The sequence below is a fragment of the Artibeus jamaicensis genome, unplaced genomic scaffold, assembly GCF_021234435.1.
Source record: "Artibeus jamaicensis isolate MK-2021 breed Jamaican fruit bat unplaced genomic scaffold, CSHL_Jam_final contig_887, whole genome shotgun sequence".
Classification (NCBI taxonomy): domain Eukaryota; kingdom Metazoa; phylum Chordata; class Mammalia; order Chiroptera; family Phyllostomidae; genus Artibeus; species Artibeus jamaicensis.
The window spans coordinates 924,412-935,981 of NW_026522003.1; the positions used below are offsets into that span (position 1 = coordinate 924,412).

The window sequence follows — 11,570 nt, forward strand, 5'->3', positions numbered from 1 at the left end:
GGGGGCGGGAGGGAGGGCCCGGCGCCTGGTGATGATGGGGCCCAGAGATGCGTCCAGAGAGAGAGGCGGGGCTGGGACGCAAGCTTGGGAAGGGCCACAACTGGGGAAGAGAGGGTTGCTGGAGGCCAAGAGGAGCAAGGCGGAGAAGGCACCGAGGGCTGGCCTGGGTCCTGACCCTGGAAGCTGCCCAGAGAAGCAGCCTGGGCCTCAGCAAACCTCAGAGCAAATTCAGCATTTGCAGAAGTCTCTGATGTTCCACACACTTGTTGAACTTTTCTGGCCTTGGAGTGGGTACCTGGAAAAGAGAAGCAGTTCCCGTACCAGTGGGAACTACTTACCTGCCAGGTGCCTCTCCCTGTGAGAATGACAGGCAGAACATGGACACCACACATTTCACTTCCTCTTTTTTCCAGGACCTTTCTCCTAGTGGTCTGTGGGCTGGAGCTTTAGCTAGGCATCGGGGAGCCAGAACTTGGATCGCAAAGAATTTCTGCAGGTAACTAACCTTTCGTTTCTTCTTTTTGTAATCAGATTGGTTTTCTTTTTTAATTCTTTTTACCCAACACATGAAGTTATTTTGATTATGAGAAAGTCAAACAGTATAGAGGTATAGAGAAAAAAAATACAAGTCCTCAGTCTCCCTCCCTGGGCCCCTCCCACAATTCCTCCTTCCTTCCTGGAGGTTGCCAATCAAGATTGATGTTTATCCTTTCAGATTACATTTATGTTCATATTTATGTGTGTATATTATTTATACATGGCAGTACATTTACACCAGGCAGTTTACAGGATGTAAAGCCACCTGACCACGCTCTCTGGCAATCCCGATGGGCCCACCCAGTCTTGCAGCTCACGCTTCCTTCTGCTCCATTTGGAGAGATCTCCAACCAAAAACCAGAACGAGGTAGCCCAATTCTCCTTTCCTGGTTCCATTTCCTTCTCCCTTTAGACCAAGCCTTGGTATTCCCATCTGCCCCCTATGGCCACTGGACAAGCAAGGTCTTTTCTGTAACAATAATAGTAACAACTAACACATTTTGAAGACTTACTAGATGCTAAGTGCTTTCTTTATTTGTGTGATTATTTTATCCTCACACCAGTCCTTACTTTGTTTTATCCTCATTCGATGAATGGGAAAGCGAGGCTTGGAGAGGTTAAGTCATTTACTGAACAACTGGGACTCAATCTAATTCTGACTTGAAAGCTTGTCTCAACACTGTATTGCTTCGAGGTCCCGCTTCACTGCAGGTCATCAATGCTGTTATCATGCTATTTACAAGTCCAAACTGATTCCATACCGTTTGTAAGCCCCAACTCAGTTCTCCCAGTATTCCCAATGCACAGCTTATTCTACTCCTTTATAACTGTATCCTTTCAACCACCCTCATTGCTTCTTTGCTCTTGGGCTGATCATTCACCTGCTACCAGCAAGGTTGCTTCCTTCTTTTAAGAATAACCTAGTCTAGTCCTTCATTTGCAATCCTGACTTCTTCTAAAACATGTGCTTAATATGAAAACGTTCTTAAGTTTCAGGATCCAAATATATTTCTGTCTGCTGCCCATTTATTTGTAAGCTCTTTGAGAGCAGGAAATGAATTTTATTTACTTTTATGTCCTCAAAAACTAACAGACTCTCAGTAAATGTTGATTGAATGAATGAATCACTCCATGCCTCTGACCAGTTACTGAGCAGGCCCAGTCAGATGTTTGAAAATAACTGCAGTAGATGGCGAAGAAACAAAGGCTTGTTTGGAATAAAGGTTCAGTGTCAGTCTGAGCAGCCAAGAGAACAGAGCTGCTGGACCAGCACGAATTATACGAGGCCCAAAGCTCTGTACCTCAAGAATCTTCTCAAACTAACACTACACAGCCAAGGAATGGAAGCTCAAACTGTAGACAAGGCAAGAGAGCTTTTATCAGAAAACCTCGGGCCATGTAGGATAACCTTGCAGTTATTTATTCCATTAATGATATATTTCACCAGAGCAAGGAAGACCATTTTAAACGGGTTGACTGGCCCTGGCTGGGATGGTTCAATGGACTGAGCACTGGCCTTTGAACCATAGGGTCACTGGTTTGAGTTCCAGTCTAGGGCACATGCCTGGGTTATGGGCCAAGTCCCCAGTAAGGAGCATTTGAGAGACAAACACACATTCATATTTCTCTCCCTCCATTCTTCTAAAAATTGGTAAAATCTTTAAAAAGAATCAAATTAGTTGACAGTAAAACAAGTTAGTAGAACATTATTTTACAGCAAAATATGAAAAAAAGTTGTCCATGGATTTATATATACATATATTAAATAAGAAAGCAAATCTCAGTGTCACTTTAAAAATTAGTCTGGCTAAATAGCATTGCTGTGCTTAATACAACAGCACTGCTGGAGTTAAAATGCAAACAGGAATGAATTGTACAATAGTAAGATAGTATATGTCCACTGTTTATTTCCAATTTGGTCACTTGGGATGTTACAGTTACACTCTCCTGCTGCTTTAAATTTAGAGATTCCATTTCTATTCTAAGAGTCTCCATTTCTAAAGATGTTAACTATATTACAACTAAGCATTTTAATCCTATATAATCTTATACAAGAGAGTGCACTCTAGAGCCAGACTGCTGAGGTTCTCATCCAAGCTCCCCAGTTATTACCTATGTGATCCTGGGCAAGAGTCCTAGCTCTTCTCTCCGTCCATTTTTCTCATTTGTAAAATAGCCATCCGTAATAATACTCTGCTCCTATGATAGCTATGAGTTAATGTTTTTAAACTCTTACAGCCATAGCACATTGTAAGTGCTATATGTAAGATAAGTAGATAAGCTGGGGAAAAACTAAATAAAACTTGACATGTTTTTCTAACAGAAAAAAAAATGAAGAAAAACGCCAGTTCTGTGCCCTTTTTGGAAGTTCCCACTGGAACTAGAACCCTACAGTCCCAACTCCAAGAAAGGGGTTTGCTTATTTATTCAGTAATTTGAGAGCCTAGTATGTGAAGAAACTATGAATCTGACGCAGCCATGGTCATCAAAGGGCTTACAGTCCTGTTAGAAATCCGAACTCTAATCCACTTTTTTTTTTTACAGATGAAAAAACTCAGGTACAGAGAAGTGCCTTGCTCAAGGTCATGCAGCTAAATAGCACCAGAGGTGAGACCAGAAGCTGTCTTTCCACAACTCTCAGTTCAGAACTCTTTCCAATGGTCACGCATTCTTGTGAGCACATTTCAGCTTCTATTTGGGACTCTACCCGGTTTTCATTACCTTTCCTTCTTTCTACCCACCGGCTACCCTGCTCCCAAACCTGGAGGCTAGGGTTCAGAAAAGAAAAAGATAAGCCCTTAAGAAAAAGTCACACACTGGGTATTTTGGACCTTCCACTGCAAGAAAAAGAAACGTTACTCTTTACCTCCCGTGTTAACTCTTTCAGCAAGACTGAGACAGTTTAAAAAAAAAAAATGGCAAAGTGGTCTCACTTAGGACCGAAGGGGTGGAGTCCCCGCCCCCTGGTGCTGCACCAGTACCACCAGCAGCAGCAGCAGCAGCAGCTGCTGCTGCAGCAGCAGCGAAGAGAGGATAGGGAGCCACCTGTCAGGGCTGTGGGGGGGGGGGGGCGCGGCGGCGGCGATCAGGGCCTCTAAGGCCTAGAGACCCGAGGGTGTGTGAAGCTGAGCGCACGCTTAGAGCAAACAGCTCGCAAGAGAGGTGATCGTCTGACTTCTGGGAGATGACAGCCAGAGGGAGGGAAAGGTAGTCACAGAACCGAGGTAGAGCTACGGAAAGTGGAGGATCCTGGAGGTGACTGCAAGGAGAGGACGCAACCGCAAGGGTCGGCAAAAGCGGAGCTGGCTGCCTCTGTGGGGACAACGCCCGGCAGGCTGGCCATTGGGAGCCAAGGCAACCCGGCGGCGCTGCGGGGCGGACGTGCCATGTCTCGAGAGCGCCCCCAGCGCACCGACATCCCCCGCAACCTGAGCTTCATTGCCGCACTGACGGAGCGTGCCTACTACCGCAGTCAGCGGCCCAGCCTGGAGGAGGAGCCGGAGAAGGGGCCAGCAGAGGCCGGGACACGCCTCGGGGCCCGATCCCGCGCTCAAGCTTCCAGTCGGGGGCGCCGGGCTCGCTCTGCACCTGCGGGAGGCGGCAGGGCCCAGGTGCCCCGAAGCTGCAGTCCCGACACCCGCAAAAGAGTGCGTTTCGCCGACGCGTTGGGGCTAGAGCTAGCCGCCGTGCGCCGCTTCTGCCCCGGAGAGCTGCCCCGGGTGCCTCGCCACGTGCAAATCCAGCTACAGAGGGACGCCCTCCGCCACTTTGCACCTTGCCAGCCGCGTGCTCGCGGCCTCCAGGTAGGAAGCAGAGGCACGCCCCTTCCCTGGGACCTCCCCATCTCTGCCGCTGCAGGCGTGGGGGTGTCCATCTATCAAGGAATACCCATCTTAACCCTCAACCCAGGGCTTGCTCTTGCACTTTCCTTTTGTTGAGGGGCTCTAGGTTACTTTCGCAGTTCGGGCAGCACTGGGCCCAGACCCTGAGATACGGCTCAGATAGGTCCAGTTCCTTGCTTCGACCCCGCCCCCTGCCTGTGCTTTCAGGTGTACCGAACTCTGTCCTCCCTCTCCCTTTTTGGTTTCCAGGAGGCGCGCGCTGCCCTGGATCCTGCCAGCGAACCCGGCTTCGCTGCCCGTTTGCAAGCGCAGCGAATCTGCCTGGAACGCGCCGAGGCCGGCCCGCTGGGCGTGGCCGGGAGCGCGCGCGTGCTGGACTTGGCCTACGAGAAGCGGGTGAGCGTACGCTGGAGCTCAGACGGCTGGCGGAGCCAACGCGAGGCGCCCGCAGCCTACGCTGGCCCGGCCCCGCCCCCGCCACGCGCCGACCGCTTTGCTTTCCGTCTGCCCGCACCGCCGATTGGCGGAGCCCTGCTTTTCGCTTTGCGCTACCGCGTGACCGGCCAGGAGTTCTGGGACAACAACGAAGGCCGTGACTATTCCCTGCGTGGACCCGAGCACCCGGGCCGTGGCGGAATCCCGGAGCAGCAGAGCTGGATCCACTTTATCTGAGACGCCTGCGGCCGACTGCGAAATTACCAAAAGCACTCGCGGACTGGAGGAGCCCGAAGATTTGGGGAGGAGGAACGGGTGGAGGAACGGGAGAAACCGAGTGGAAGTGGGTGGGATCAATTAAGGTCGGGAAGCTAGGGTGGAAAACACCAGTTGAGTGTGAGTGAAAGAAACCAAGGCATAAGGGAAGGAGGCCGGGAAGGGCCTTGAAAGGATTAGAAACTAGCAAAAGAATGGGGGTGATGGTGACATTCTCTTTACGTGAGTGGGCACTGGGAGAAGGTTCATTGGGCTTAGTAGAAAGGTTAAGATACTTCTCCATTGAGGGGGTATTTTGTGTGAATTAGCAGTCCACCGCAGTTGACGTCATTTCGATTGCAGGTGCATCCCTTTTTGTTACCTAGCTTTGCCACCTCAGGTATCCAAGCCCTGCCCATCCTAGTTTTAGCTCTGCCATGATTGCCTTGCTAGAGTCCCAGGAACTTGGCCGTTGCTCCCTAGTCCCTGGCATTTTGACAAGATTTCATTGTCACCCCTTGTTGTCCCTGGCTTCATTCTCTGAGAACTGGCTGGGGAGTGATGGCAGGTAGCAATCAGAGATCCTTCCTCCGGACTCCTGGCAGCCCTTGGGAGTTAAAATGAAGGCAAAATCAACTCCAGGCTTATTCTCATAGCCAAATAATGCAGCGCCTAAAGGGTGTGTACACTCAGGGGCTTCCAGGGAAATGCCAAGTTTACCTTTTTGGGGTGCCTTCTAATGACCTTTAAGCACTTTATGGGTGGGACTTGTTAAGGGACAGTAAGTCACAAGAATCACTAGTCTGAATCTGCTTCAGGAGACAAGGAAGGCACTGGCTAGCTGTATAACTTAGGGCAGGTTCCTTCACCTCTCTGGGGCCCAGTTTCCTCTTGGGGAAATTGGATTTGCATTGGGTGATCTCTTATGACCCTTCTTGCCCTCTGTGAGTGGTGCAGTGCAGATTAGAAGCCACATTCTCCAACCTACAGTTGGAGTGCTACAGTTCAGAACACAGCAGTCCTCGTGTCTGGTTGGAGCTGAGGATAGGTCCTTCACAGCCCACAACCTCGGTATTCAGGCCTCTCTCAAACCACAACCCGTTCTCTGTCCTTGCTTTTTGCTCTGGTCCCAGCCTGGGTTCTCTGAGACAGCTTTGAAGAGGTGCATCTCTCTTGGAGAAAATGATGCTGGGGAGTCCCAAAGATGAAAGGAAACGATGTTGGGGTTTGTCTTGATAGTAAAGAATTATGGGTATAAGAAAACATTTCAAATCAAGAATCAAAGCAACTTGAAAATTAGCCCTGGCCGAGTGGCTCAATTGTTTAAGAGTATCGTCCTGTACACCAAAAGGTTGTGAGTTTAATTCCTGGTCAGAGCACAAACCTACCATGCAGGTTTGATTCCTGGCTGGGTCAAGTTCAAGAGGTCACCAATTGCTGTTTCTCATATCAATGTTTCTCCCTTTCTAAAATCAATAAACATATCCCTGGGTGAGGATTTTTTTTTTTTTTAAAGCTTGAAAATTGAATGGCACCAGAAGATGGCAATCTGCTCCATATCCTGAACGGGTGAAATGGGGAAGCTGGACTCACCCATTCACGTTCCTGTGTTTCTCCTGCAGATTAACCGCTGCCAGTTGTTTTTCTTTTCCTCTTACCCTGTTCCATAGCTCTTTGCTTTTCTTGTTTGTTGTCCCTCATCACTTATATTTTTAATTTAGAATGTGTAGTATTTACCTTCATTTTCTCGTATTTCCATTGTCCTTCATCTTTGTTTGTCTGCTATTCCTTCTTCCTCCTTTTCCCTCTTCTTTTTTACAAGACCATGGTTGATCCACTTTCCTCCCTCAGGCTCCTTCCTGACAGTCTTCTAGAAGGGAAAAGAGGGGAAAGCAGTTTCTGAGGGAGATGAACAAGGAGCTCCCAGGTAACCAGCACCCCACCCCCTTTCTGTTAGTGATTTCTCAAAGGAAAATTTTCAGAATCTCCTCTTCCTTAGTGAGTGAGAGAGAGTGCATGCACATATACCCATATACACTATTTGGAATACAGTATGGGTTTTTTTTACCATGCTTCTCCTGTCCAAAGCCTTAATCTTTTGAAGAAGGGTGGCTGAAAGAGAGGAACTCAGTCTTTCCTCAAACAATAAATGCCCGTATGAACACCATCCTTATGTGGTGAAGAAAACAATTTTGTGCATCTTAAGGATCACCTTCAGGTCAAAGTTCCAGTGGGGTGAAGAGAGAGACGACTGGAAGCCACCACGCCATGCATTTAATAGTTATCAATGAAGAGCCCAAGGAAGGATAATGGAGAGGGGGAGTGGATCGAAGTTCATCTCTTGCTTAATGTGTTTGTGTTACTGTTATGTTATATTAACAGTTGTAATAGCTCACATTTCTTTACTTAGCCACTAAAATCAGGTGTTTTGAATGCATTATAATCCTCAAAACCATATGAGTTGAGTAATATTATCCCTGTTGTAGAGATGAGGAAACAGCTCAGAAAAACTAAGTAATTTGTTCAAGATCACATAGCTAGTAAATGGCAGAGCTCGGATTGTGAACCCAGGAAGTCTCTAGGCCTGGGATGGCTATGAATGCAGCCCAACACAAAATCGTAAATTTACTTAAACCCTTTTTTTTGGCTCATCAGTTTTCATTAGTGTTTGTGTGTTTAATGTGTGGCCCAGAGACCCCAAAAGGTTGAACACCCCTGCTAGAGCCTCTGAGTAACCACGATATATTTGTTTCCTTAAAAACAAAATTAGCCCTGGCTGGTATGGCTCACTTGCTTGGAGCATCGTCCCCATGCCCTGAGAGGTCGCAGATTTGATTCTCGGGACATATACCTGAGTTGCAGTTTCAGTCCCTTGTCAGGGTGGGTATGGGAGGCAATCGATGGATGTTTCCCATTGGTGCTTCCCTCTCCCTCCTTCCCACCGCCCCCATACACGGCACGCGCGTGTGCACACACACACACACACACACACACACATATACATTCATCCCTTCTCTCTAAGATTAATGAATGTATCCATCCTCAGGTGAAGATTAAAAAAATAAAACAAAAACCTTGCCATATAGCCTGTCTAAGCAGGATTGGGTAGGGGGACAGTTTCTAATTGTATTCTAACTTCCCATCCTCCCAGTCTCCTGAACTAGCTTGGAGAAAGGAAAACACTGAGGGTCCCAAGCTTAATCTCCTCCCAGGAGCTACTGCTACCTCCTGTACCAACGTCCCAGTTCTGCAAGATCAGCAAGGGACCAAACCACCTGCCTGCTAGAGAACTTGAAACCCATTTGAACCCATACAGTTGGATTCCCTGGTCCTAGCCAGCCCTTCATGCCTATTGGTGTGCCACTCCCCTTAACACTCTCCCCACTAGCCTTGTTGTCTAAATTTTCTGCTACAGGGATCCCTGAGACAATTGCTGGATGCTCTGTGCTTGGGCCCTCTCTGAGAGCCCTGGTATTAGTGGATAAATGCAAGCTGATTGGGGGCAGGGAACCTTTCCCTGAAAGAAGTACTGTGGCTCAATTATGCCTCCACTCTCAGCTTTATAGTCCCAACACATGAGTCTCCTGGTTCTTTCCCTATAGAGATGCCCCAGGACCTGGAAGTAAGCTGATAGCCTAATCTGACTTAGGAAACACTAGGAGTGTTAGGCATTGTGGAGGGGACTCTCCTCTAATGGCTGATAACTATGAATGGGAGCCATTAACAGGATAACAAGTCAGCTGTGGACTGGGAAGTGCTGTAGGGAAACTATTAGCATAATCAGGGGCTTGGATCCTTGAAGCAACTCAGTAGGTACACTGTTGCCCCTTCCTCTCATCCACACCTCAGATGACTAATAGCCTTCCTTGTTCTTTGTTTGTTTTAGTGTACCTGAGCATTTCTCTTCATAACAAGCCCTAATTTCTCAACTTCCAATCTTAACTTTCACATGCTGTGCTTCTAATTCCTGTTTCTCTGGAGCTCTTCTGGATCCTTGCAATGCACAGGTCATAGAATCAGACCTGAAAAAAGACTTACCTTTAGAGATCATTGGGTCCAGGCTCCTGTACAGATAGGGATGTAGATCCAGCGATGAGAAGGGGCAGAGAATTTTCTTTAGTACAGCTCAAGACAGCTTAAACCCAGGCCTCCTAACCACAACTCATGTCCAGGCTATGAAACAGGCCTCTGCACAATCAGACCCACAGTTTTTTTGTTGTTGTTCCTGTATGTTTTTTGTTTATCTGAAAAAGTCATTTGACTTATTTTTTCTTATATATGATTTGTTTTTAATTAATTAGTTAATTAATTGTTCAATTAGTTTTCTGTCTTTTACTCCCATCCCAGCCCCTCCCCCCATGCTCCCCACCTCCCTCCCATTTCCACCCCCCTTAGTTTTTGTGCATGTGTCCTTTACACTAGTTCCCGTAAGTCAGTTTTTCATGGCAAGGGATATAACATTAAAAATGTTTCATTTTCTGCTACTACTTTCTATCCCTTTTCCTATCTAGCCATAAGGAGAAACAAGAGACTTAAGTTTTTTCTCTGTTCCCAGCCTTGGCACTTCGTTTGGTAATATTGGTAAAGAAAAGTAAAGTTGCTACAATGATTGAATAGTCCACCCATTGAATAGCTAACCTGGACAGGAAAGTTTGCTATGTGAATCCCCCTGCAAACCACTGTTATCAGGCCGTCCCAGAGCCTCCTCAGTCTCTTCATAGTGCAGCCCTATTCACCGGGCCCCAAACCCACTAGTAGCGCGCCTCACTGTTGGCTGCTTCTTGCACCAGCCTTCCCTTCCAGATAAAAGACCTCGTGTTTTAAATAAAGTTGAAATATAAAAAAAAATATCATCGGTTATTGAGAGATACTGTTCTTTGGTGGTGGGTTTTTTCTGGGGGCGGCGCTGAGGATGACAAGAGACTCAGAGGCAAGATCCTCCCCCATTCCCAATTTCTGATCATCTCATTTTTTTAAAAAGTCCTATTCCCTGCCTACTGAAGTCCTCCGGCTATGCAAAAGTTGGGTGGGAAGGCGTTGGGCCACCTGTGGGGAATTCCATCCTGAGTAGTCCTCCCAGGTGAGGATAAAATGAGTCATCTCAGATACAATCTGTGCCAGTGGGGAAGGGGGTGGTGATTTCCTGTAGTGGAGAATGCCCCCAGCCCTTCTCCAAAACAGCTTTTATTGAGATTGGTATGTGTAGGGGTGTCCAGCATGCAGGCACAGCTTATCAATGCCCTGAGGTTATAGTTATAGAAAACAGACATTATCTGTAGATGGCAACTGAAGAAACAGAAGATCTGCTTTAGGTCAGGGTCTGTTAGACATGCTGACGCCAGATGATTATTAAGGCTTGATTCATGAGGTTAGGAGTTCTGTCCTGCTTTGGATTTAGATATCTGATTCATGGCAACAGGGCTATACAAAGCAAGGTAGGCCTCAAAGAGTGTAATGCATTCTTCAGGCCTGATCTCACACTGGAACCCTTGGTACTAGTATCGGGTCATGCCTGCCTCCAGCATTCCCAACATTCCGGTCGAGACTTACAGGCCTCTTTCAAGGCCTTGGCCATGCAGGGCTATAGTCTCTGATACCCACAAAGTGGTCCCCAACAGCCACCCAGGTGTATGATACCAATACACTCCCACCATGATTTGGGGTAGGGAGCATAAAGGTAGGGAAAGTTATCAGGGCCCAGTACTTCAGTTCCCTGGCACCTAACAGCAGTTGCTGTTGCAGTTAAAGAGAACAGCTTGAGTATAAGTCCTGTGTTTCCCCTTGGATGAGGGCTATTCTTTCTTAAAGGGGCCATCTAAATTACATTATGCTCCCCAAGCACTGGAGAGAAGAACAAAGCAGTTTTCCCTATCAAGGGTAACCCTAAAGCCAAAGATGAGAAATATGACAGTAAGGAAAAGCAAGGACCTTTGTCTAATCCAGAATGGAGCAATAGAAATAGATATTAAAGGGAAGCATCCTTGAAAAGGGTCAACTTCCAACAGTATTGACTCCCACATCATCTGAATGATAGAAGAATCCAATTACGCACAAACTGAGACAATATTCACAGTAAGGGAGCCCTAGCCTGAGAAGAATCAGATGCCTCTTCATTACATCATAATAGCCAAGTTGCGATGTCACTGCAGAGTATCCACTGTTCAGTACTTACAGATGCTGAAGAGGAGTCAGCATGAGGAGCAGACATCCAAGGAGAGGTAAGTAGATGTTTTCCAGGGGTTATTGCCTACAGTTCCTCCATGGCCCAAATGTCTTTCCAGACTTCTTACATTTTAGTTTGGCAGTAAGTCAGTCTGAATCCTTTCTTCCACATACTCATTCATTTCAGCGTTTGCTATCCCAAACCCTCAGTATTTGCAGTTCCAGTGGGTCAGCCCTTAACTCTGGTATTTCCTGGGAGACAGGGCCCAGAATGTGGCAGGGTTCCTAAATAGGGCAGAAACTCACTCATTCCCATTAGTTAATCTCGGGGTAGATCCA

The 11,570-nt window shown here is 47.2% G+C and overlaps 1 protein-coding gene across 4 annotated transcripts; it reads left to right on the forward strand.

Annotated features, from left to right (window-relative positions):
• The first annotated feature begins 40 nt into the window (after positions 1-40).
• PPP1R3E (protein phosphatase 1 regulatory subunit 3E) lies at positions 41-9,879 on the forward strand. 4 transcript variants are annotated; one of them, XM_053654851.1, is made up of 4 exons: positions 41-496; positions 765-904; positions 3,082-4,340; positions 4,629-9,879. In XM_053654851.1, the coding sequence occupies exons 3-4, from the start codon at positions 3,924-3,926 to the stop codon at positions 5,049-5,051; spliced, it is 840 nt and encodes a 279-aa protein (XP_053510826.1). In that variant the 5' UTR covers positions 41-496; positions 765-904; positions 3,082-3,923; the 3' UTR covers positions 5,052-9,879. The 4 variants fall into 4 exon arrangements, with proteins under 4 accessions (XP_053510826.1, XP_053510825.1, XP_053510823.1 ...); XM_053654850.1 differs by having other exon boundaries at positions 779-904; XM_053654848.1 differs by having other exon boundaries at positions 790-904.
• The last annotated feature ends 1,691 nt before the right edge of the window (positions 9,880-11,570 follow it).